This window comes from Cibotium barometz, chromosome 44 (assembly GCF_041138505.1).
Source record: "Cibotium barometz isolate CiBa-2024 chromosome 44, ASM4113850v1, whole genome shotgun sequence".
NCBI lineage: Eukaryota > Viridiplantae > Streptophyta > Polypodiopsida > Cyatheales > Cibotiaceae > Cibotium > Cibotium barometz.
In genome coordinates this window covers 40,665,086-40,692,869 of record NC_141089.1, presented here as the reverse complement: position 1 = coordinate 40,692,869, position 27,784 = coordinate 40,665,086, and the positions used below count along the sequence as shown (strand labels likewise).

The following is a 27,784-nucleotide window of genomic DNA, read 5'->3' as shown; positions in this document are numbered from 1 at the left end:
CTACCCGATGTGATGTCGATGGTGAAGCTAAGCAGAGAGTGGGCTGCCATCCCGATGTAGCAGAGAGTGGGCTGCTGTCCCAATGGTGAGAGCTGAGGCAAAAACGCTGATATACTCTATGTATAGCAGAGGGGGCTGCTGTCCCATGAACTGTGAACTCTGGAGGAAACCCTGATGTGCTGATGTAAGCACAGATGATCTCATGATGTAAACGCTGATGTAGGCACAGGTGTAAGCGCTGATGTAAGCACAGATGTCCTGATGTAAGGCAGATGATAAGTGCTGATGTAAGCCTGATGTAAGCGCAGATGTTAGCTGATGTAAAACACTGATGACTGCTGAAGTAAAACGCTGATGTATGCTGATGTGAAACGCTGATGTAAGCCTGATGATAGGCAGATGTAAAACGCTGATAGCAGAGAGGGCTGCTGTCCCACAGTGGCCTGTAGCAGAGGGGGTTGCTGTCCCGGGTAGTGGCCATATGGGACCGGATATAACAATGAAGTGGTACATGAATGATGAAAGATAGGCAAGGCTGGTGCTGGTTGGTCAGCCTAAAAGGTGTAGGCCAGCAGCCAAGACAAAAAACCCCAAATAAACCATAAAATACCTAGAAAAATACCCTTTTTAGGGCTGGGAAAAATACTGTTTTCTCACACCCCCTCTCAGGCCAAAAAGGGGACCATGAGAGAAGATGAGAGAAAAAAATGGATGCCAGGGTCCCACATAGAGACAATGGCATAGGGAATGTATCTCCCCCCCCCCCCCCCCCCCCCCTCCTTTTTTTTTTCTCCGGAAAGAAACTTCTATTAAGTATGAGAAAAACATACAACAATTACAGCTATAAGCCGGAAGAGAATAGAATCACCCCAATATGTATAAGCCGGAAGAGAATAGAATCACCCCAATATGTATGGTGATTTCAACCACTGAGGAGCATCATGATGCCATGTAGGACTACTAGAGGAAAAGAAGATGCCATGATCCCATTCCCGCATAAATATCACACGCTTTGCTTGTGCAGAACGAGAGGGCCCCTAAATGCGAGCCCAAGTAGCCATAAGAGTGTGGATGATATCACCCCATATAGTGCTAATGCACTGAGACCCAAAAATCTGGACACCCTCAATAGCCTCCGTGCATCTAGCTCTCTAGATCTGCCATGCTGTAATACTGGCAATAATCTCCCAACTGGTGTCAATCCTCTGTCTAGGGGGTGTATAATCAGAGTGAGGAACATCCTGCAATAAACCATGCTGGGCAATATCTCTACTAATGAAAAAAACAGAATCTGTACCACTGCCCTCATAAAAAAGTTGCGGACCAAACTAGGAGAGCCAAGCAACTGCCCCCCAAGTCACATGCATGGCTCGGCCACTCAATTTGCCCATAAGTTGGGCTACAAGACCCCAAATATGCTATGCAATGCTGCATCTCCATAGACAATGTTGTACGGACTTAGAATTTGCCATACATCTAGGACAGGAAGGTGCTACACCGAAAACTGATCTCCACTGATTGGTGGGGAGACCACCATGTAAGAATAACCAAAAGAAATGAGAGATCTGGCTCCTTCTGTATGAGTGCCAAAGTCTATGCCAATATCTGTGCTCTATCACTGGAGAAATATCATAGCTCTCCCAATGAGGCCTGAGAGTAGGGATCCTATGCATCTGTCGAGTGAGGAGAAGCTTGGCATTCCGAACAGTGAAACTGAAAAAAGGAAGGTTTTTCAAAGGATTGAAGGCATCAATCCACTCCCACTCTCCTGGATCCCACTGAAGATATCTGATAGGACTGCCACCATATAACCACAAACACCAAGAGCCATGAGTCACTATAAGGAGAAGGGTCAATGAACCAGTGCTTCCCCGAGCGACCAACAATCCTCGCTGGACTAAGCCTAGTATTTGGTATAATCTCCTCCATACTACATCTCCTCAATCTCCCACCAGGCATGATAGAATAAATGAGGAAATTTATATCCTCCTGGCCTGGCAGAGCAATGACCTGCAGAGGTATGCCTATCCTCGAAAAAACTCCCAGCCAACTCGGATGATAGTCTCTGTGAAAGATCCCAGAAAGCCACTCATGCGAAATAGCTGCATCAATTTGATCAATACGAATGCGAGAGCCCCTAAGATGTTGAGTGGATGTAACTCTCAGATCCTCCGAAAGACTCTTAAAGGTCTTCCAAGCAAGAACTGTGTATGCGCATCCCTCCCATCCTCCTGACCATTGCATATAACGAGATGCACCAAGTGGCCGACCAGCCTCATCCCTAATGAACTCGTTCCACATAATAGGTTGTCGGTCAGCCTCATCCAAAGACCTAGGAAGCCTTTGTCGCAAAAAATATCTCATGCTTCTCCATGCTCTGACAATGGCTGCAATAAGAGGGGAAGATGATGCCCTAATATCAGCCTCTGTGAACAAAAAACGTGTGTTGGGCATCCAGTCTCTCCCGACCCTGGAAATCTGAGACAAGAAAAAATCCTTCCAAGGCTCAGTGCATGGTAGGAAACCTCTGACCACAAGTTTGCAAAGCAACGCCTTGCACTGAACATCCGGATCGATAATATTCAAGCCCCCCTCTCTTTTGGGCTGAATAACTGTGAGCCAAGCTACCCTGGCACGAGTGTCTGAGGTGCCATCCAAGCCTGACCAGAGAAAATTGTGGGTCAATCTCCGCAATTGGCCAATGCACGCACGAGAGAAGCACCAACAAGAGGCAATAAACCAAGCAGAGGCAAGCAAAACCTGATCAGCCACCAAAGCTCCGGAGGCTAAATCTAGTCTCCTGGAGCTCCAATGGAGGAGCTTCTTCCGGATACTCATAAGTACCGAAGCAAACTGCTGTGCAGGAGAAATATCAATCCCAACTTGGCATCCCAAATATCTAGCAGTGCATCCTCTGCTGATCCAAGTAAAACCAAGCTCTGCACCCCAATCAACTCTCGGTGAATCACTAGCCCAAAAACCAACAGATTTGTGCCAATTAATGAGTGCCCTTGCTGCCAAACAGAACTCCTCTAGTGCTACCCGGAAGGAACATAAGCATATATGTGAAGCCTCCAAAAACAGGGCTGTGTGATCAGCTAACTCAGAGTCAACCAACTCCTCATGACTACGAAGAGGCAATCTCAATCCTGAAATACCAGCAGTGGAGCGGAGAAAGATGCTCATGGCCTCTGCAACTATGATATATAATAAAGGGGCTAATGGGCAGCCCTGTTGTACTGAGCGAGAAATCTGAAACCGCTCTCCTCTATCACCGCAAGCAAGAACTCTACTGTGGGCATCACGATACATGCATGAAACTCCCTTGATCCATCTCTGAGAGAAGCCCATATGACTAAGAGTACCCTCAAGGAAGTCCCAATCCACTCTATCACAGGCCTTCTCAAAATCCAAGAGCAGAATGGCTAAGGGTTGATTGCTCGCTTTAGCCCATTCGACGGCCTCCCAAAACGAGAAAATGTTATCGAAGATGCTCCTGCCGTGTAAGAATCCATTCTGGGTATCATGAATAACATCCTGCAAAATTGGCTGCAACCTGATGCTCACTGCCTTAGCAAGAATCTTATAGGCAGTCCCAAGTAAGGTGATAGGTCTCCACTGGCCAATCAATGTCTTATCCCCGCTCTTAGGAATAAGATAAATAAGCCCCTCAATGAGAGAAGAAGGCATAGAACCAGTGTCCCACATCTCTTGCAAAGCCGATGTTATCTCAGCCCCAATCTCATCCCAAAAAGTAGTGAAAAAAACAAGGGAGAGGCCATCCTCCCCTGGACACTTACCATGAAGTAAGGCATGAAGAGCATGACTGAACTCCTGCATAGAAAAAGGGGCATCTAAAGCGGCACACATCTCCTCGGTGATCAAATGTGGCAATGCATTCCAAACCTTCCTCTGTGCCCTATGTCTCAGATCAGAATGGGGCTCAGCACTAAGAAGCTGGCAATAGAAATCGGTGGCAATCTGTCTAACCATAAGAGGATCTGAGTGAAGAGTGCCATGTGAATCCTGCAAACTGCCTGACACTATCTCTGGCATGAGATGGGCCGTGAGAAGCAAAGAAATGTTTGTTACATCTGCCACCCATCTGTGTCCAAAAGGATTCCTGGGCATGGAAACGGTACTCCGTGCGCTGCTCAAGAGAGTGATGAAGTTCTGCTCTAACAGTACATAAAGAATCTGCAACCCATTGAGCATGAGGATGTTTCTCGTGCTCTTTCTGCAAGGTAGCCAATCTACGTCTAATAGCCCTTTCTAAGTCCAAGGCCTCTTGCCTCTTAGACAGGGCACATGTGTGATAAAAAGTCACTAATATCATAGAGAGCAGAGGCCAGACTTTTAGAGGCCTGTAAGAAGTCGAGATCTCCAAATATCAAGCATACGACACGATAGTTCTGCATCTGAAAACAAATGATCAGGGATGCGTACATCTGATCCATGGCAATTCGGATCTCTAATACATAAAACCACTGGGCAATGATCCGATTTGGAGGTGCCTGGGCAATCACAGTATGTCCACCTTTGTCAAGCACCCAATCATCCACATAAAATCTGTCTAACCGTGCATAGATACATCCTACATCTCTTCTCTTGTTAGACCATGAATAAAGAAGAGTGGATGGACTCCTCAAAATGTCATCCTCATGCCAACAATCTCTACCATGAATGGAGTGTATAAACCTCTCCCAAGACGCTCTTTCAAGAGGATGCACCAAGCCCTCATGTCCACCTCTTTTATCTGTTGGCATCTCAATCATGTTAAAATCCCCACCAATAATCCAATGGTCGGCAAATGTAGTGAGAGATTTCCAAAAGGCAATCCTCTCACCTCTATGGTTAGGAGCATAGAGGTTGAGAGTACCAATGCGTGTAGTACCGTGCATAAGAAGGATCCACTGCGCTCTCGCAGGCAAAATGACACCATGTCCAATGATGCAAGGCAAGATCAAAGCTGAAACAGAGATACAAACACCACCCTTGGTACCAACAGCCGATGACCAAAAGGTGTGTCCCGAGAGAAGCTTGCTTGATCTCCCACACTGACTAGCATCCAGTTTATGCTCTTGCAAGAGCAATATATCCATAGGTCCACCTGTGACTGCACAATGAAGCTGGGTTTTTACAATTTGTTTTCGTCGATGCGGAAAAAAACCCCCAAGACCTTGAATGTTCCAAGAGATGATCCTCATAAAGACTCAGAGTAGGAACGACCAGATCTCGTGGTCGACGAAGGACCCCCTTTAGAGGTGGAAGTACGTCTCGCATAGGTAAGGGAGGGAAAATCTGACGATGTAAACCTTACCTCTCTCTCCCACTCCAGGGAAAAGCCAGGGCTAGTCCTCAGAATTGGAGAAGTACCATGACAATGCGAATGTGCAACATCATCCTCAAGGGTGCAATCATCCTGTAACTGTAATGCAGCATCCTCTTGTGAGGGATCCAAATCATGTGCCTGCAAGGCCTCATCCTCCAAAAAAGGATCAACATCCTGTGAGGCAAGAGCTGCATAGGGGTTAGGGTGCTCCACAGGGGGTGTGGGTGAACGGGCAGGTACGGGGGTCCGAGGGTGCGTGCCATCCCTAACCACAATCCAACGCTGTGTGGTCTGTTGTGGCAAAGGAGCACCTGGAGTCTCGGCATCTGTAGAAGGCCTCTGATGGGCAAGACCACGTCGCCTCCTAGCATGGCCCCTCGATCTGGGACAATCTCTAGCAATGTGACCCGTTCGACGACAAATCCGACACTGGATAGGTCTGCGTGCAATCTCCATCCTCTGGCAGAAATGAGATCCGTCAGGTCTCTGAAGCATAACATGATCATCAGTAATCGATGGATCAGGAACAAGCACAAGGACCCGGGGTACACCATCAAGAGTGGCGGTAACGGCTACGGAAGCTGAGGCAAGAGAGCTCGTGAGGATTGGTACCTCTAGAACCTGGCCAAAGGATGCCCCTATGGAAGCTAAAAGCTTCCAATAGGACCGAGAAAGAGCAGGGAACCGTAGTACCGGGGTAAGGCGCTGATCCTCCACCATTGGATCAAAGCCCACCTGGTACTGAAAGAAGAAAATCTTCCTAGGACCAAGAGGAAAGGGGTTGCTAGCCAAAGCCTGAGAAGAAGCTTCTGAAGAATGAAAGTCCACCTGGAAGAAGCCTCGACCAAGTAAACGAGTATCCTGAAAGTGCACAATCAGCTCCGAAGGGAGAGCTGCTAGAAGCCATTCACGGGCTTGTGAACGAGAGGGGTGGGAACCATAAACTCTCGCAACAAGGGTAGTCTCGACCTCAAGGTCAATGTCGTGCTGAAGAGAGGTGAGCTCATCTTGTGAAAAATTGATGATTCTCCCGGCCACTGGGGGTGATAAGAGATTGGCTGCGGCAAAAAAAGCCATAAGACCAATCAAGAAAAGTGGGCGGCCGACTTGAATCCAGATAAAATAGCTGCTGGGAAAACGGGAGCAGAGGAAGGGGGGCAAAGGTGGGGAGCAGCTGGGGAACCAAGGTCAAAGGGGCAGGCGGGGGCAACAGAGGGGCAGGCGGGGACTGAAGAAGGCAGGGGGCGGGCAGCAAAGGGGGAGGCGGGATTGCAAAAGGGAGGCTGGCGGGAGCAGCAAAGGGGGTAGGCAAAGGCAAGCGGGGGGCAGCAGAGGGGCTGACGGGGGCAGCTGAAGGGCAGGCGGGGCAGCAAAAGGGGGGTTGGCGGGGGCAGCAAAAGGGGCAGGCGGGGGGTAGCAGAGGGGCTAGTGGGGGCAACTGAAGGGCAGGCGGGGACTGAAAGGCTAGCGAAGGGCAGAAGTTGGGCAGGCGAAGGCAGTAGAGGCAGGCGGGAGCAACAAAGAAACAGGCGAAGGCAACAGAGGGCAGGCGGGGGCAGCAGCGCAGGTTCACGGCACTTTAGGACGTCGTTTGATTAGAAAAGCAGGTCTCAAACTTGTGATGCTGCACGAAGACTAAAACAAGTGACCACATAAGGAACAAGCGAAAGCCTAACAGTGCAGTGCACGCATGCGAACTTAAGGCACACATGGCAAAAGTGAAAAAGGCAGAACAGGTCGCCTGGCGGAAAACGTAGATAGGTCGCTAAGCGAAAATGGCACAGAGGACGCTTGGTAAAAACGGCAGACAAAAAAGGCTGAATGTATCCCCCTTTGGAAACAAAATCTAATAAAGTCAGAGAGGGCGATCGTGATGGCAAAGGTGGAGTGGATGTACATGGGTAGATTGTCTCCCAAAGTAAGATCTTGAACAGGACTCTCCACTGAGTAAGAAGTCCCATTCCTTGTGTGGTCCAGATCAGAGATTGGAGAATCAACTTCTAGTGAGAGAAATTGGTCCTCCGGGAGTGCGAGTAGACGATCCATGCTGTGTGCCCTCGAGGTCTTCAATCCCTTTGCTTACGATAGTTCTGATACCATGTGAAGGCAAAAGGATGAAAGGACCAGATGTACGAGAGATCAGAGCAAAACCACACCGCATGGAATATGTGAGTGAATATATATATAAGGGTGAGTGCAAATATGTACAAGAGCCCTCAGGTGTGAGGTGACTCTGAGTAGAAAGACCAGTGCAGAAGTAGAGATGCTGTCGGAGTTGAAGCACAGTCGATGACGAAGGCTCGCGTCGATGTGAGGCAAAGCACTCATGAGTGGTGGTCGGTGTCGAAGGTTCGCGTCGGTGGAAGCACAGGCACTCCGAGGTGGTAGTGGCAGCGGAAGATGAGGTGATACAGGCTCTGATGACAAGGGTGCTGCTGTACCCGAGGTGGTAGGTGAAGAGCAGAGAGGGCCGCCGTCCCGGGTGGTGGTGGTGGTGGTGCGAGCTCTAATGACAAGGGTGCTGCAAAACATGAAGGGTGCAAGCTCTAGTGACACGGGTGTTGCGTACTTGAAGGGTGTAGGCTCTGATGACAAGGGTGCTGCGTACCTGAAGGGTGCTGAAGAGCAGAGAGGGCTGCTGTCCCGAGTGGTGTAAGCTCTGGTTGACACGGGTGTTGCGTACTTGAATGGTGCAGGCTCTGATGACAAGGGTGTTGCGTACGTGAAGAGTGGTGAGGAGCAGAGAGGGCTGCCATCCCGAGTGGTGCAAGCTCTGGTGACACGGGTGCTGCGTACCTGATGTGCAAAGGAGCAGAGAGGGTTGCCGTCCCGAGTGGTGCAAGCTCTGGTGGACACGGGTGCTGCGTACTTGATGTGATGTCGATGGTGAAGCTAAGCAGAGAGTGGGCTGCCGTCCCGATGTAGCAGAGAGTGGGCTGCTGTCCGATGGTGAGAGCTGAGGCAAAAATGCTGATATGCTCTATGTATAGCAGAGGGGGCTGCTGTCCCATGAGCTGTGGAGAAAACGCTGATGTGCTGATGTAAGCACAGATGATCTCATGATGTAAATGCTGATGTAAGCACAGATGTCTTGATGTAAGCCTCATGTAAAGCAGATGATAAATGCTGATGTCAGTGCTGATGTAAGCTGAAGTAAAACGCTGATGTATGCTGAAGTGAAACGCTGATGTATGCTGAAGTGGAATGCTGATGTGAAACACTGATGTAAGCCTGATGATAGGTTGATGTATAACGCTGATAGCAGAGAGAGCTGCTGTCCCACGGTGGCCTGTAGAGCAGAGGGGGCTGCTGTCGTAGGTAGTGGCCATATGGTACCACAATAAAGTGGTACATGAATGATGAAAGATAGGCAAGGCTATATATACTGAAGGGGGGGGGGTGCTGGTCGGTCAGCCTAAAAGGTGTAGGCCAGCAGCCAAGACAAAAAACCCCAAATAAATCATAAAATACCTAGAAAAATACCCTTTTTAGGGCTGGGAAAAATACTGTTTTCTCACAGATTGTCCGGAAGAAAAATCTTCTGGAACTTTTCATCTAGAGCCTGGTACTTCTTGGAAGCACTAGCCATTGTTTGCGCAGTCTGGATATAAATCATCGCACATTGTGCGACTTTCTTGATTTCTCGTTTAGCTTGCAAGTGGCTTATGAGAGGAAACGAAAGGGTGGGGGGAGGGGGGGAAGGGCGCAGGCGCGAAGACGGAAGGGGGGGAGGGGGGTAGTGTGCAGGCGGAAGGGGGGGGGTGTGAGGTTAAGACTAGGGAGTGCAAGTCAAAGGGAGGTATGGCAGACGAGGAGGAGATGTAGTAGCGTAGGGGACGAAGAGGTTCAAGGGGGTGCTCCAGCTCAAGCACGACTCTTTTAATGTTTTAACCTTATGCTCGATGAGACAAAATATCAGCATAAAAGCATTTGATAGCCATGGATATGTTTGGAAAGATTGCCACAATGCAGCCCTGGTCACTGAAGTTTGTGAGGCATAAACACTTGCAAATTCATATAGCTTATCAACAATCATACATTGCACAACAATCCATCTGCCATTGGAATCATTGTATGCCAAATGAGGTTGAAGTTCATGTCTAACCATGATAAGAGTACCAGAAAAGGCTTGCTTCCTTGCATCAAAGGTGTGATAACCAGAGAAAACTCCTATATGTAGCTGCATAGTATTTACTTTGGACCAAAAAAGCTTCCCTTTATTTGCATCCATGGGGCCTTGCACATTATTTGTAAAGCATTTGACTGGTACAACATATGTACAAGAAGTGTAAACAAAACAGGCTACCCTTCAACTTGCACGGCTGCTTGGCTCCTTATATCACTATGCAATGCATAAAGTGGAATATCATCGTGAACATTGCTCGCATGTAAAAGATTGCTAGAGCCAACAGATACATCGGGATTTGACACAGTGTGTGGAAACAAGGGGTTACCCCTCACAACTGCAGCCCACATTTTGCCCACACTTGTAACATTACCCGAGATATCACGCACCCTAGAAGTTTTCCCCACTGTGGAGGTTCCTTCGGTCCAATTGCGAGACACTATTGGTCTTCGTCTAAGAGGGAGAGTTTTCTTGGGTGTCTGTTGTTGTCTCCCTTTTCTTTCCCTTTTGTAAACAGGAGTGCTTGCAATGCCAATTTTGACTTTTCCCTTATCTGGTGTGACATTCGGGTGCAGTACAAATTGCAGAAAAGTACTATAAAAAAAAGCATTACATAATTATACTTTCGATTCCCTAAACTACCAAGGGGCCTGCACCACATTTTACCCCTTCTGTCGCTGCACGGCTACAACAGGAACAACCTCTGAAGGTGGCATTGCTGCAACCGGTGACTGTAAAAGAACCAATGGACATTCCGATGCCATGTGCCCAAACTTTTTGCAAGAGAAACAAAAGCCATCAAAATTGCTCCATTTGAGCTTGAAGAAAGCTTCTTGTGTTTGAAGCCTAGGCAACTCAACATCCAAGGCCACTCAGGAAGGAGTTGGTTTACCTGTATCCCAAAGGATGCAAAATCTATTGACACTTCCAGAAGACATGGGAGGGCAAACCACTTTGCCCAACGATTCTGCTAGAAAAGGTAAAGCAGGGCGCATATAAACAGGAAGCTCAGCAACTTCTACCCACATAAGGCATCTATGTTGGATTAAGCTTTGATAATCCTTTCTAGGCGGATGGAGTGCTAAGGCAAGATGGATCTCTATATGCTGAAGGGGTAGTACAAGCATGCTATGCAGATCTATGTCTAACTCCATCCAGTGCCATTGAGGGATATAAGATATCATACATCGCCGATGCTGAGGCTGTGAATGGCATGAACATGTACCCTGAGTCTGAATGAAAGCGAGCTAGCCTCTCCTGTGTCTCCATCTGGTGTCTCATTTGGATAACTGCTATCTCTTGGTGACGGAGTCGGGGTGCTCTATGTCCAGTTTGTCTAGGTCTCCTCCTGGCTCTCAATTCCTCTGCTCTCTGTGCGGTCACCCCACGTGGTACATCAGCTGGCACTGGCATAGCTCTCTGGAAGAAATCTGTGAGCTGGGACTGTCTCCCACCCCTAGTGGGAGCAGGTGTCTGGAGGAGTCTCTCTCGAGAACTATGAAGCTCTAGCAGTAGTCTGCCAAGCTGTCGTTGGTCCGAGGCCTCCATCAACTGATGTAGTGAAGAGTGCTCCTCAAACAATCCTGCATATCTATCTCTGACCCCCTGGTGGGCTCTACATCTACATACAAAATGATCCTCAGTCTCCACCTCCTCGCGGCACAATCTGCATATCCGCTCAGCTCTGGGAACCCGTGCCGCTCTCCCAGTCTCTATCTCTAGCTGATGTGATGAGACTCGTAGCTGTCCAATAGCAACGCGAGAGCTATGTGGCATGTATACATCCATGTACCGCGGTCGATGTATAAACCCATCCCCTGAGATGCTCATAAAGTGGTCTCTGTAATACAGCATCTTCGGTGGTAGTGGGCTCTCTGGTGCTGTCCATGTCTCCTGTATGTAGTGCTGCCATATGTCCTGTCTCATCACTCTGTTCCTTTCATTGAGAGAGAGGTAACCCCGTGGAGCAGACTGATCATACTGAAAAGGTGGCAACCGCTCCATGTCTATCCCATGATGTGAGAACCACTGTAGCATCTGTGCATACCAAGATCCAGTGTGTCCAGTTGTCTGGGTGCCTCAAAAGCTCGGCGGGATAATCTCTCCGTGGGCATCTCCCTCATCCTGTATATAAAGGAGATCGTCTGGAACAATGCCTCCACTACCATAGGTGGTGCAGCAAACTCAGCTCGAACAATGTCGTGCGGGACGGATGGTTTGCTGCGTATCATCCTCGAGAGCATCAAGATCTGTGGTCTCTCCAGCTGTACCCATGTGGAGGCTGCAAGCCATGGTGCCCAAACCGCATGTGTATATTTGTATGTATGTGTGTATGTGTGTGGTATGTGTATATACACATACACATATGATATATGTATACATTTCCATACATACATATTAAACACACATATATGTGCAGGTGCATACTTACATATATCTATCTATCCATCTTTATTTATGTATGTTTATATGCTATATGTATACATTTCCATACATACATATTAAACACACATATATATGTGCAGGTGCATACTTACATATATCTATCTATCCATCTTTATTTATGTATGTATAAACATACACAAAATTCGCTAGTCTTTGGGTTTACGGTTTTGTAAATGTGTAGTGCTGATGTCTGCTGACTTGGTGTCTTTTTCCGAACTTGTGTGCAGTTAATGTGCCCATGAGAGACTATCAATTTTCCATTGTCCAAACCGCACTGTTTTCAAATACACTAGTCTCGTTACCGACGGGGCTCGGGAAGACTTTGATTGCAGCAATTGTAATGTACAATTTTTTCCGGTGGTTTCCCACAGGTAAAGAAAGACCCTGCTCTTGTCTTTTTGGAATGGCCATTGCAAACAGCTTCTGGCTCACTTTTTAGAAGCATCCATTTAGCACCATGAAGAATCCATTTAGCACCACCCTGGATCATGAAAATTGTACTGAAGCTCAGGGCTAGACACTCTTCACATTCTTGTCCCATCTCTAGGCTATTGCAGAGCTAGAAAGATAGACAGGAAGAAGGGTACTAGTGACCATACGGATGCATGACTCAGGCACCGATGGAGCTTGGCATGATTATTACAATGTCTAGGCAACTTGCCGCCTCTAGATGCCTGTGGAGGATAGGCAATATGCGGCCGCTAGAAACCAGTCTAGAGTAGAGGGGAGCATCCCTGCGAGGCACCAGCCCTGGGCATATGCAAATCAGGGATATGTGTCCAGTGAGTCCATGCGGCTAAGGACCTGACCTCTCACTCTCTCTGTCTCTCTCTATTCCCAACTCCCCCCCCCCCCCCCCCCCCCCCCCTCTTCTCAATTTTTCAAAGCAGTCCAAATGTTAAATGAATTACTGGAGCGACATGACTGCTTGATCTGAATATTGTGATGTGTAGGGAAGATAGTATTCACAGCACCCTCACGGCCCTTGGTACTTCAACAAATAGAAGCATGTCATGATAGTGTGGGGATCCCTCAGGTAAATAGCACTTGAACACCCTTGCAGTCATCTGCAAATATTTTGAAGGTGATCTATTGATGTATGCAAGGTGTTGTTACATTGTGTTTTCTTCATCATCTAGAGGTTGAGAGGTTTTGAGAGAGAGAGACAGGTGTTGTTACATTGTGTTTTCTTCATCATGTAGAGGTTGAAAGGTTGAGAGAGAGAGAGAGAGAGAAAGAAAGAAAAATATATGAAGCATCTACTAAAGACCCAATGGGCCTATGAGACCAAAGTGATACAATAAAAAAGGATGCATTTTATGCAATAAAGCTACTTAGCACATCAAATAAATGTAATCACGCTTATGGAGCGTTAATTGCTTGGAGATGGCAAAATTGGTATATTTAAGAGGAATACATGTATGCAGTACAGGAACAAAATTAGTGTATCGAAACAAGGCAGCCACGGAGCGGATGCTTGGAGATGGCAAAAGCTTACCGGATCCGATCATGGCGGTGTAGGAGACAAAGGGCGGGGGGAGGGGGTAGAAGAAGGACGGGGCTGCATGGGGAAGGTGACAAGATGGGCGACCTTTTTAAGAAGTGAAGCGGATGGGTCAAGGAAAGCATAGACGTCCTCGCCAAAACAACCGTGCGGACGATACAATCATACTGCAAGCCGCCGCCCTCCACCACAAGCGAGGAGATCCACCATGATACCTTCTAGCCTCTCGGGTTCCCTTTAATATGTAGGCTCGTATCGTTCATATACAACCCATCTTCTTACGACGGTCGATCACGTTGAGTTTCCACTCTTTCTCCTCTAGTTATTCTCTCAGATCCATGTCTTCCTCCGTAAAGGCGCAAACACGCTTATCTTGATCAGAACTTGCCTGCATGATAGACTCTTTCGTTGAGTTTAATTTGAATTATAATTAAAAATTTCACTTTGATATTAATCTAAAACTTTATTAAAAAGTAAAAAATTTAAGTGCTTGCGTGTGAGTGTCAGAGTGTGCGTGTGAGTGTAGGGGGAGGAGATACTCTAAAGGTTAAGCTATGTTGACAAAACAAAAAATTATGCTACCCAATAAACTTCAAGAAAATATTTTATTGGTTGAGGTCACTTTTTAGTCGATTTTAATCTTAAAACTACATAATATACATAATGGGTAACTTATCTCGTTATAAAAATACTCCTTACATTGAATGCCTCAACACTAGCCTTTACTTGGCTCTACTCTATATCATCTCTATTTTAGAAGTACTCCTTACATTGAATGCCTCAACAATGGCCTTTACTTGTCTCTACTCTACATCATAAGTTTTGTCTCTATTTTAGAAGTATTCTTCCATGGTAATTACCCCCATGAGTGTAGGCTCCCACTTGAGCTAGATCCTCCATGAAAACATTCAAAGTCCAAGCCACCACTTTGATATCACATAGTCACCTCTAAGTTGGTTTTTCTTCTCTTGGTATTTAAAGAGTAAACAAACCTTAGAATTTTTATGTGGCCTTTCAAAGGATATGAACCTTAATCCAAAACAATAATCTTCTCATAGGTTAGCACCCAGAGAGAAACATAGGATCCACACTACATTGGGCATAGAAGACATAAGCGAGAGTGAAGGTGCTAACTCAGGAGAAGCTTGTGTGATTGGGAGCTTTCAAGAAACCTACATCCTCTCATGGACGGAGAGCTCCAGGATGCTCAGGCACCCAATTCATATCATGAATTTGGAACATGCTAATCGTGCTAATCACATGATAAACATATACTTAAGAAAGCTCAAAATAATATTAAAAATCCGTAATGATAATTAGCACACTAATGCAAGAGAATAGGCACACTCAACTCAATCTCTATCTTGATGTGTTGTAAACCATACAATGAGAGGCGTCTAATATAGCTAGCCTCTAGCCCACTTGCTTTACATGTGTCCACAGTTATAAGTATGAAATTTATTATATTTTTTATGCTCAATATTTAAGAAAGAATATATGCTCGAGTAATATATGTGTAGGAACCAACCCCGAGCAAGAAAATTATTTAAAGGTTGTACATGGCACAAGTGGTAAATATGTACACAAGGAGAACCTTAATTTGATTAATTTATTTAAAGGTTATACAAGGTGAAAATGGTGACGAGCAGTGTGAGTGTATCGCAGGTGGGGGATTCTACCTTGTGACAACTTGAATTATTATTTTGTATTGTTATTTTATGGCAGTGCACCATGCTTGCTTCTGGCCTTCCTCTTTGTCTCACAAAGTCCTTTAAGCTTTTCATGAACCTTTCAAGAAAAAACACCCATCGAACATGAACAGTACCACAAAGTGCCACGTCATCTATCATGGGAGTGAGTTTTTTGAAATATTTTATTATCAAATTTTTGTGAAAAGAAAGCTTGTACAGCAAGCTTGGGCTGAAAATAGCCAAGTAATCTATTTTTGATGGAATAAACTACTATAAAAATACTCAAGCGGGATGCTTTTGGCACACACTTAGGGGGGCAATTGGGACCCAATCTGGTGTTAACTCTTTGTTTTCTATATTTTCTATGCACGCACTTCTTGAGGTCTCAGTTTTCACATTTTAGTGGTATCACTGGTGTATGCTCTGTCAAAAGATTTGTTGCCTTTCCATTCTGTAACTTGGCTATCGCATCTAGTATCATCCGCATAGTAAAAAAGGTGCTGCTAGCCGGTCTAGCTCCCAATGGAGGGGGGGTGGGGGGTTATCCTGGTGCATCATATAGCTCTCTAGCATAAGTATGCCATGCCTCAAGTGCACAGAGAGAGAGAGAGAGAGAGAGAGAGAGAGAGAGATGAAATGGCTCTATCACGCGGATTATGCTCAATGGAGGACTTTCGGATGGTATTTCTCTCACTTGTTCTCTCCGGCAGGGCTGTCCTCTTAGCCCTCTTTTCTTTGCCATTGCCACTCATCCTATGTTATCTCGCCTAGATGCTATGGCATCGCATGGTGAAGTGGTTGGTTTGCATCTCCCTCATGGCAAGCAATTGGTTGCTCAAGCCCTTGCGGATGACACTTTTATGTTTCTCAGGGCCGAAAAAGCCAATATAGATCGAGCAATGGAAGCTTGGAATAATTTTGCATTGGCTTCTGGGCTGAAAATAAATTCAACAAAATCAGTCCTCATTGTATGCACGGAATTCGATCTTGAGGCATTAGGGTGGCAAGGCCGTGTGGTGCATACAGGAGACATTGTTCGTCATCTTGGGTATCCGGTGGGTGTGGATGTGGACCCCCAAGCGCTTCTTGCTTGGATTTCTGCTCGGATCTCGGATAAATTTGTGTATTGGAAAGCTCAAGGGTGGCCTATGCACGTGAGGGTTAAGGTAGCTCAGGTTATTATGCTTAGCATGATTTCCTATTTTTTGCCTTTGCTACCTTGGACGCACAAATCTCTTCTCCGTTTGGTTGCTCCCATTCGGTTTATGCTGTGGAAGAGGCAAGGAACTAGTGGAAGAGGCAAGGAAATATTATGGGTCAAACATGGATAGCTTGGAATCACATTACGACGCCCAAAAGAATGGGTGGGGCTGCTTTACTGGATGTCCGCTTGCATATGGTGGTGCGTAGGTGGGCGCTTTTTCAGGATATGTGTTTGCAGGAGCAGCCTTGGGTATTCATGGCTCGTGACTTGATTGAGTTGGAGGGATTGTCACATGGACGGACACGTGTGCAGGCTTCATGGTGGGACGAATGCGGCTCATCCTGTCCGTATTCGCTCATCTCACATTTTATTGCATATTCTTCTTTCTTGGCATGAAGTTCTACTATTGGCTCGGTGGGATCTTGGTCATGAAAGACTACTTTTGAACTCTTTGCAGTTGGAAACATTTGTGGAGTCACGTGTCATTGTTTGGCCAGACAGAGATGCTTCATGCATACGACTCAACCGCATGGTCAGGTTAGGCTTGGTTAGAATCCGAGATGCTATGATACCTGGTCGTGAGAGGCCATATTAGTTTCGTCGTATTCGGCAGCACTTTAAGGTTTCTCGGACATTTCAGGCACTGTGGGTTGACATCATGCATGTAGTTGAGCCTTTTACTCCATTACCTCGGCCATCTGCAGATCAGCCTTGGCTTGATTGGGCACTATATAAATTTGGTGACTTGGTATCACTTTCAGCTAACCAGGTCTATCATAAGCTCGTATCAGAGAAAGATTGGGTTTCAGCCAAGGCCAATAAGGTGTGGGGATTGCACAAGTCTAAATCATGGTGGCAGAAAACTCTTATGCGTGGTTGGCAGTCTAAACTCCCTTACCAAGGTAAGGTTTTCATTTGGAGGATGTTGGTGGGAGGGTTAGCTACACGCGATCAGCTCAGCCCTCGTAAAATTACATTGGCCTTGCACGACATGTACGGAAAGAGTTATGCATCTATTCATGAGTTGTCCAGTGGCCCGTCAGATTTGGTCTTATGTCTCTCGCGTTTGGGAGGCAGTAGAGAGGTCTACTGTTTCGGCTCATCAGTGGATATTTGGGATTTGTCCTCAAGTCATTACTTCGGACAGTCACCTTGTGATATTCCATTTCCTTAGATGGACAGGACTTTGGCATATTTGGACTACACGGAATGGGTTCATCTTTGATTCCTTGTCTGGAATACATGGGCACATTCTACGTATCCGTGGTTTGCTGCTTTGGCAGTTTTCTTCTCTTCTCTCAGCCCAGCTATTGGATGTAGATGTTATTTCGTTATGGTCTACGGCGGCTCGGCTGGCTCATGTTTGATGCTTTTATTTTGGATGGTTATTTGGCTAGGAGGCTTTCTTATTAGTGTACAGGTTTGCATGGTCATGATCCTTTAGAGGATCTTTTGTGGGGGTTTTTGGGGCCATAGGTTCTGTGTGAGCCATGTGGCTGATGTACATTTTTTTACATATAATATAAAACACCATTTCACGAAAAAAAAGAAGAAGAGAGAAATGAAACGAAATGTTATATTAACGTCTTCAAAGGCCATAATGACCTATGAGGCCAAAAAGTTACATCATGGTGGATCTGATACAATGTCTGGATAAAAAACCAGAAAATGAAAAATAAAGATGATACTACTGGCACCTAGAAAATGAAACTGGAACTGGAAGGTAAACAGAAACCCTTATAGGGTGTGAATATAGTGAGGGGGGGGGTACGCTATGGAGGTGAGTGGAGTACAGTGAGGGGCTACAATATCATGTGGGACGGGGGGGTACACTATGGAGGTGCCTCCATCTCATAATATGTGCCGCATCGGACGCTGGTGGATCTCCTCAATATCCTCTGTGGTCAGCACCCTGACTCCCGCATGTCTCGCAAGAATAATCCGAATCCGTCGTTGCAACCTCCGTCTATGCTGGGATGCCCTCCTCCGTAGTCGTGGGCGTCTGGACCACCCAAGCTCAATCGCACGATCAATCAGTGTACCGCTGGTGTGGGTGGAATCCATGTCCTGTTGCTGCTGTGGTCTATCTGGCGTAGTGATGGCTGGACTAAAGAAGTCTGTAATGTGTGCATCTGAGTCTGGCTCTCTGTGCGCCTAAGGAGGCTATCTCTATATCTCCGGAGCTCAAGCAAGAACAATCCCAAACACCTCTGGTCCTGGTACCCCATGACTCTGGAAAGTGGTCCAAAACCCTCTCTGAATAAACAGTGGAAACAACCACGTATCTCATAGTATGTAGTACAATGGCATATATAATGCAGCTCTGTCTCTGGCTCCCCATGGCATACTCGACATATCTTGGCCTCAGTTGGTATACCTCTATATCGGCCAATCTCAATCTCAAGCTGGTGTGAGGATGTGTGAATCTGACCAATAACACATCGTACTGCATGAGACAAGTGTACATCCATATAACTGGGTCTGATCACAAAACCATCTGTTGTGAGCTGAAGAAAATGCTCTCTGTAGAAAGCCATCTTCGTGCCCAGCTCCTCAGTCGGCTGTATCCATGTCCTCCTAATGTCGAGCTGTATCCATGTCCTCCTAATGTCGAGCTGACGGATGAGTCTGGTAATCTTTGTCCGTGTGAGAGTGAGAGAGGGTGCCTCCAGAGAATACTGGAAGGGAGGCAATCTGTCCATGCTAAAACCATGTGCCTGGAACCAAGATGTCATCTGTCCATACCAACAAGCCGTCTCTCCCTGTAAAGCTAACTGTCGGGAGGACTCAAGGGCGAGGCGTGCATATCTGTCTCGGGGGAGATCCCACAAGCCATGTATGTAGGAGACTGATCTCGTAAGAGCCTCAATCACCAGAGGGGCAGCTGCCAGCTCTGCTCGAATAATCTCATGAGGTACCACGGCCTTGGCTCTAATAATCCTAGCAATCATAGATACCAAAGGCCTCTCCATACCTCTCCACCCGCTTGCGTTGTGATGGCCCACTGAAGGTCCCCATATCTGCACTCCATAAAGCATAGCTGATGTCACTAGAGTGTCAAAAAGCCAAAGTTTCGTTCGAGGTTCCTGAAACTGAACCGCGAACACATCCTCTCCAAACCACCCATGGCTGCATGTGCTCTAGTCAATCTAGTCTCTGCTGCTCTCCTCATCGAAAACATTGGCCCACTGAATACTACCCTGAGAGAGAGAGAGAGAGAGAGAGAGAGAGAGAGAGAGAGAGAGAGAGAGAGAGAGAGAGAGAGAGAGAGAGGATGAGATGAAATGAAATTTTATTATTGTCTTCGAATGACCATAATGGGTCCATGAGATACATGTCGAACATACATGAATACATAAGTTGATGCGCTCGGGAGCCTCATCGGAAGCATAATGAAACTGAAATGTGTGAAACTAGAATTGAAATTGAAATGAAAATCAAAAAGCTATGCAGCATGCTATAAGCGTACATCATGAGAAGCATGTCATGCCATATAGGTACTCATGAGGGCTGCCCCCCCTCGTCAGGTGCACCATAATAGTAGAAGAAGTCGTGCCCCTCCACCTCTCCTCCCTGGATCAAGTGGATAATCTGGTCCCTTGAGAGCCCGCGATCCGTAGGCGACAATGTGGTGGGTCCTCCCTGAGGTGTCTCTGTCTGAATGCCCGTAATGTCCTTTGGCATCGTGAGACCAGTCTCCTGTAGTGGCCTTTATGTAGGTGCTCTACGCGTCTCTGCTCAATCATCTCATATGTGCATCCTCGTGGGTACGAGAGAGAGAGAGAGAGAGAGAGAGAGAGAGAGAGAGAGAGAGAGAGAGAGAGAGAGAGAGAGAGAGAGAGAGAGATGATGAAATGAAATGATGAGAGCGCGTAGCGTGAGCAGGGCAGGACCAGCGCGTAGCAGGAGAACACCACCAGCGCGAGCAGGAGAACACCACCAGCGCGTAGCGTGAGCGAGCGACAGAGAGAACGGAGGAAGGGGGCGACACAAGCAGCAGCGAAGAGAGGGAGAGAGAGAGAGAGAGAGAGAAGGCGCGCAGAGAGAGAGGGCGGGTGGGAAACGGGGGGCGACTCCAGGCAGCAGCGAAGAGAGGGAGAGAAAGAGAGAAGGCGCACGTAAGCGTGGAGAAGAAAACGCAGATGATGGAATCTTCTCAAGGGTTCCGGCTCTAGGGTTTCAGGCAGCAGTGGAAGAAGATAAAAAAGATTTAAAAAAAAATAATTTAAAAAAAAATTCAGGTTTGCAGGTTTTCTCAAGGGTGCAGCAATGGTTCAAGCAACTATTTAAGGGTTTGTAGGTGCTGAATTAGGTTTTCAGGTGCTGAATTAGGGTTTGAGAGAAAGGGTTTTCTTTGCTTTTGTACATGGATTTGGATGACCCGGCTGCTTCTGTTGGTGGCATGGCTGCCAATAGCCTTAACATGGATCTTATTGAGGAGATGATCGAGAAGGATGTGGGTTATGCTTCAGATGCCTCGGAGCAACAAAAACGTCAAAGGCTTGATGTTGATGCAAGTTACACTCTGGTGAATGTTGGAGAGAATGCAGAGGAAAGTTCTCAGGTACCTTCTCCAGAGTTTGCACGTTTGCTGCAGATCACTGGTGAGCTTCTGCAAGAATATGTGAAGGCAAATAGCGTGCAAATCGTTGCAGTAGATAATGATGGTGTGGCTGATGTAGGCATGGAGACTCCTTTGTTGCTACAACAGCTAGCAGATTTTCATGATCGTGCTGCTATCTTCTTCTTTACTGGGCGTATTCCGTTGTTGCCTCGTCTTAGAGCATGGTTGGGCCGCTTGGTGTCGCCTGAGGCACTTGAGGAGATTTATGATGGTCCGAGAGGCTTTTACGAAATACTTTTTCGCACTTCGGAAGCCCGTAGGGCAGTCTTGGAGCAGGTGCCACTCTTTTTGGATGGGCAGTAGGTTCATGTGGTTCTGTGGAAGCCTATGGCAGAGTACCAAGATATGTTGCGCCAGGCTTGCCCAGTTTGGGTTGAAGTGAAACAATTCCCACCAATGTTTTGGCGTGTTTTACCAGACCTCATGCGAGGTATCGGTGATGTCTTGGTGGTACCTCGAATGACATCTAGAAATCGAAATCGTCTATGCATGTTATGGGATACTGGGAGACCTAGGCCGACACATTTGCGTGTCAATATGGTTGGGCTGCAACCTTTAATGTATGAATTGAGGTGGGATACATTTGCTGGCCACTGTTTCAAATGTGGTAAGATGGGCCACTTTGTCTCCGAATGTCCTAAGAAAGAACAAGTTGTTGCTACCAAGGATATCGTTGATGGGCAGTTGCCCGTGGAAGATGAGCATGATGCTCCTTTACATGATGCCCAGCACATGGATGTACATGTGGATGTTCATAATGAGGTTGAGCAGCCATGGGTGGAAGTACGTGGTAAAAAGACACGATTTGTTGCCCCGCGGGGGGATTTCTCAGATGCTGTTTGGCGGGGGCCTTTGCGTACTCAGCAGGGGCCCTTACATACATATGCTCGTCGCCCTTTGGGTTCAGGTGCCCAACAACAGACCAGGATTGAGAGGCCGGGAGGCCAACTTTCTCAGGGTTCAGGGGCTCTTGGGGTGGATAGAGTAGAACGCTATCCTATTAGAAGTCGCCTAACAAAAGAAGCACAACAACAATTGCCTCTTATGTTTGGTTCGAAGGGTGAGGTCATCTCGCCATGGGATGGTCATTACCCTTTGGCACGTGCTCGGGAACTCCAAGGGCAGTCTGAGATCACAAATACCATGTCTAAAAATGCAATGCTTGAAAAGGTTCGTGATTTGGTAGATTGTCCTGGGCCTAGTACATGGCCTTGTTGATTCCTTTTCTTGGAAGGCTTATGAAAATTGTACAATGGAATGTAAAGGGTATTTCTTCGCGCCAAAAGCAGTTCAGGCTTTGGCGTACAACTTTTTATCATGGTTGGGATGTTTTGTGTGCAGTTGAACATAAGCAGCATAAGTTGGCTGGCAAAGCCTATGTATATAAGGGGTTTCATGTTTTCTACAGCGGACATCCTGCTTCGCAGTCAGGTGTTATGTTTGCTGTTCGTTCGCAGTTTCAGCCTTCTCTTGTGATTCAAGATGTTCATGGAAGATTTCTAGTGATACAGATTGTTTGGGATGATACGCCTTTATGGTTATTAGGGGTGTATGCTCCAAATAATGCTCGTGCACGCCGTTTGCTGTGGAATGACTTATGTGCTCTTTCAATCTCTCATCCTGGCTTTGTGATGGGAGACTTTAATATGTGTGTCTCCGAGGAGCAAGCCACGTCGCCTCATTCTGTAATGGATGGCCCGGAGAGAATGGCGTGGGAAGCTTTTGCAGCAAGGTCGCTAAAACAAGACATGTGGTCTTGGTTGCATCCAGATGAAAGGGGTTACACTTATGCCTCACAACAGTTTCGGGGCACTTATGCTAGATTGGATAGGATGTATATTTTACATCAAGATCTCTTTTTGCCAGAGGTTCTTACTATGATGGTTGATCAGCAACAGGTTTTGTCGGATCATTGGCCGCTTGTATTTGAAATGGTCTATCATCCTGTGGATGCATATAAAGGCTTGTTGGGACGCTTGCCTTTGCGCTTAAATCACACTTTTTTGGAGCATGAAGTTTTTGATATTTATATGCGTCAGTTAATACGACATTTCTCCACAAGAGTGTCCATGGCTGATTATCATGCTTGGCCAGTGTTCCTTACCAACACTCGGAAATTGGCGCGGCATTATGGTCTTGCTAATGCCTCTATACAAAAACAGCATGTGGCTCTTCTTGAGTCGCTTTTAAAGGGCTTGCAGGCGTTCATGTTTACTGACTCTATGGATGCTGAAGTTGTGGATGCCATAGAGTGGCTGAAAAAGGAGCTATCTAGGGTGCAGGAAGCACAATATGTTCGCTTTAAACTACTTGCACGTCTTGATGCTTTGCGGGATGCTAACTGTCAATCTCATCGCTTCTATGATAAGTTGCATCAAAAACATATGCGTGAGAATATTGTTAGGCTGATGGATGCCCAAGGCAACCTTGTTACTCAACCTTCTAAGGTTATTCAGCATTGCATCAGGTTTTATGAAGATTTGCTTGCCCCTCGAGAGGATGTCTCACCGGCTGTCCTGGTTGCAAGGGAGTCATTGTTTGCTGAAGTACGATATCAAGTTGACCCTGATGTGGCGGTGCAGCTTGATGCTCCTGTTACTCAAGGGGAAGTGGAAGCTGTTCTCTCCAAACTTCCCATGGGAAAGAGCCCTGGTTGGGATGGTTTGACAAATGAGTTTTTCCGAAAATATGCTGATCAGCTTGGGTATCATGTATAAAATCTTTACAAAGATTTTTGCCAATCGCTTGCAGAAGGTGCTTCCTACTCTTATTCATCCATATCAATATGGATTTGTGCATGGCAGGAATATTTTGCATAATATTCTTAATGTTCAAATTGGAGTGGATTATGCCAAGGCAAAGAAGCAAGAGATTGTGATGGTGCAGTTGGATCTTGAAAAAGCTTTTGATCATGTCAGCTGGTCTTTCCTTTCTCAGTTAATGACAGCCATGGGCTTTGGTCCCAAAATGGCTAATTTGGTGCATTTACTTGGCTCTGGCTCTATCACGCAGATTATGCTCAATGGAGGACTTTTGGATGGTATTTCTCTCACCCGTTCTCTCCGGCAGGGCTGTCCTCTTAGCCCTCTTTTCTTTGCCATTGCCACTCATCCTATGTTATCTCGCCTAGATGCTATGGCATCGCATGGTGAAGTGGTTGGTTTGCATCTCCCTCATGGCAAGCAATTGGTTGCTCAAGCCCTTGCGGATGACACTTTTATGTTTCTCAGGGCCGAAAAAGCCAATATAGATCGAGCAATGGAAGCTTGGAATAATTTTGCATTGGCTTCTGGGCTGAAAATAAATTCAACAAAATCAGCCCTCATTGTATGCACGGAATTTTATCTTGAGGCATTAGGGTGGCAAGGCCGTGTGGTGCATACAGGAGACATTGTTCGTCATCTTGGGTATCCGGTGGGTGTGGATGTGGACCCCCAAGCGCTTCTTGCTTGGATTTCTGCTGGGATCTCGGATAAATTTATGTATTGGAAAGCTCAAGGGTGGCCTATGCATGTGAGGGTTAAGGTAGCTCAGGTTATTATGCTTAGCATGATTTCCTATTTTTTGCCTTTGCTACCTTGGACGCACAAATCTCTTCTCCGTTTGGTTGCTCCCATTCGGTTTATGCTGTGGAAGAGGCAAGGAAATATTATGGGTCAAACATGGATAGCTTGGAATCACATTACGACGCCCAAAAGAATGGGTGGGGCTGCTTTACTGGATGTCCGCTTGCATATGGTGGCACGTAGGTGGGCGCTTTTTCAGGATATGTGTTTGCAGGAGCAGCCTTGGGTATTCATGGCTCGTGACTTGATTGAGTTGGAGGGATTGTCACATGGACGGACACGTGTGCAGGCTTCATGGTGGGACATTGTGAATGCGGCTCATCTTGTCCGTATTCGCTCATCTCACATTTTATCGCATATTCTCCTTTCTTGGCATGAAGTTCTACTATTGGCTCGGTGGGATCCTGGTCATGAAAGACTACTTTTGAACTCTTTGCAGTTCGAAACATTTGTGGAGTCGCGTGTCATTGTTTGGCCAGACAGAGATGCTTCATGCATACGACTCAACCGCATGGTCAGGTTAGGCTTGGTTAGAATCCGAGATGCTGTGATACCTGGTCGTAAATAGGCCATATTCGTTTCGTCGTATTCGGCAGCACTTTAGGGTTCCTCGGACATTTCAGCCACTATGGGTTGACATCATGCATGCAGTTGAGCCTTTTACTCCATTACCTCAGCCATCTGCAGATCAGCCTTGGCTTGATTGGGCATTATGTAAATCTAATGACTTGATATCACTTTCAGCTAACCAGGTCTATCATAAGCTCGTATCAGAGAAAGATTGGGTTTCAGCCAAGGCCAATAAGGTGTGGGGATTGCACAAGTCTAAATCATGGTGGCAGAAAACTCTTATGCGTGGTTGGCAGTCTAAACTCCCTTACCAAGGTAAGGTTTTCATTTGGAGGATGTTGGTGGGAGGGTTACCTACACGGGATCAGCTCAGCCGTCGTAAAATTACATTGGCCTCTTGCTTCTTCTGCACGACATGCACTGAAACAGTTATGCATCTGTTCCCAGTGGCCCGTCAGATTTGGTCTTTTGTCTCTCGCGTTTGGAAGGCAGTAGAGAGGTCTACTATTTCGGCTCATCAGTGGATATTTGGGATTTGTCCTCAAGTCATTACTTCGGACAGTCACCTTGTGATATTCCATTTCCTTAGATGGATAGGACTTTGGCATATTTGGACTACACGGAATGGGTTCATCTTTGATTCCTTGTCTGGAATACATGGGCACATTCTACGTATCCGCGGTTTGCTACTTTGGCAGTTTTCTTCTCTTCTCTCAGCTCAGCTACTGGATGGAGATGTTATTTCGTTATGGTCTACGGCGGCTCGACTGGCTCATCTTTGATGCTTTTATCTGGGATGCTTATTTGGTTAGGAGGCTTTCTTATTAGTGTACAGGTTTGCATGGTCATAATCCTTTAGAGGATCTTTTGTGGGGGGGTTGTTTGGGCCATAGGTTCTGTGTGAGCCAAGTGGCTAATGTACTTTTTTACATATAATATAAAACACCATTTCACGAAAAGAGAGAGAGAGAGAGAGAGAGAGAGAGAGAGAGAGAGAGAGAGAGAGAGAGAGAGATTTTATTAATGTCTTCCAAAAGACCGAACTCGGCCTATGAGACAAATCAGAGTACCTGTATGGGGTATCCTCTGTCATCCCATTGGGTCTTTTTCATTTTGTTGGGATGACAGAGGATACCCCATGGCATATCTCATAATGGAATGGAAAATAAAACAGAAACAAAACATAAACATAGCTATCTCATTGGGGTGATACAAAACTGTCCATGGAATACTAAGAGAGAGAAAAATCGGAGAGTTCATCTCCCAGTAGATGGTATACCACTCTCCAAAATATGAAGCATGGGGCTAATGAGTATGGTCTCCCTCAGCTATGTCATGTGGAAAGGTAGCTTGATGGCAGTGGAGCATATCATGGATTTGGAGCTGATGAGGGGATCATGGCCGATGGCCGGGGGCGTTGGGCACGCTGTAGTGTGGAGGTCCGGTCCGAGGTAACTCCTCTCGGGCAAGGTAGGTCCGAAGCCGCTGGAGGAGGGTCCACAAGATCCACTATATCGGTGTCCTCCACCTCCTAGGTTCGGAAGAAACTAGTGATGGTTGGTTGGCAAGGGAGGGGGCAGGGTGGCTGGGGCTTAAGCTCTCTCAAAAAAGTGTCCTTGTGTCTGTGGAGCTCAAGCAGGAAGAGGCCTAGGCAACATTGGTCCTGGAAGTCAATGATCCGGGAGAGTGGGCCAAATCCTTCACGAAACAGACAGTGAAACCTCCCAAGGATCTCATAGTATACTGGGCAGCGGCATATGTAATGCTCCTTCGTCTCAACGTTTGTGTGGCATAATCAGTAGATTCTCTCCTCTCAGTCTTCGTATGAGCTTCCCGGCTCATACGGAGAGAGAGAGAAATGAAATGATATATTAACGTCTCTAAGAGGCCATAGTGGCCTAGGAGACCAAAACTGAGAGTACATATGAAGTTGGTGTCTCATCAAAGAGAACAACTAAATGAGACTAAAAAGTACAATAAACTGATTGTCCTACAGTTATAAGAACAGAACTGTAAGACTCCGAGATGATACTGAGTAGAAAATATTGGAAAATACTGAAAAATGTATATCAGGTAGATCCATGTATGCTGATCAGTTGAAGTGTTGCCCTCTCCTTAGATCAAGTATCTCCGCCATGGGGCTGTCTAGAATGGAGAGTAGAAGTGAGGTAGGCGCCTCCGATGCCGAGCAATAATGGCTCTGATCTGGCGATGGTGAGGATGCCGTGGTCGGGATCCTGGTGGGCGTGGCCGACGAGCACGACATAAGATAACTGCTCTATTAGTGGTAACTCCTTGGGAGCGTGGTCGGTGCCTTGATGGCCCAATGGAGGAGGTATCAGGAGGTGTGTGGGTTGGGTTGCTGGTGCTGGTGCCAAAGAAATCTGTCAGGGTCCTCTGTCTAGGTACATCATGGCTCGGCCTCCTGTCTGCCAAGAGGGTCTCTCTGTGTCTCCTGAGCTCAAGTAGAAACAATCCCAGGCATCTTTGATCCTCAAACTCCATGACCCAGCGTAACGGCCCAAAACCCTCTCGGAAGAGGCAGTGATATCTCCCTCGGATCTCACAATAGACTGTACATTGGCAAATGTAGTGTTCCTCTGTCTCTACCTCCTGGTAGCATAGCTGACAAATGCGGTCATCCAAGATCTGATGCACATATCGCCCTGTCTCAATCCGCAGTTGGTGTGATGAGGTCCGGATCTGTCCAATGGCACAACGT

The 27,784-nt window shown here is 46.6% G+C and overlaps 1 protein-coding gene across 1 annotated transcript in view; it reads left to right on the top strand.

Moving 5' to 3' along the window:
- Positions 1-27,784, top strand: part of FANCM (DEAD/DEAH box RNA helicase family protein) — a 125,229-nt gene that overhangs the window by 11,728 nt on the left and 85,717 nt on the right. Inside the window, exons 3-4 of the mRNA XM_086782567.1 lie at positions 12,131-12,274; positions 12,857-12,939. Of these exons, the coding sequence (XP_086638693.1) occupies positions 12,131-12,274; positions 12,857-12,939 (227 nt within the window). The remainder of the gene's footprint in view (positions 1-12,130; positions 12,275-12,856; positions 12,940-27,784) is intronic.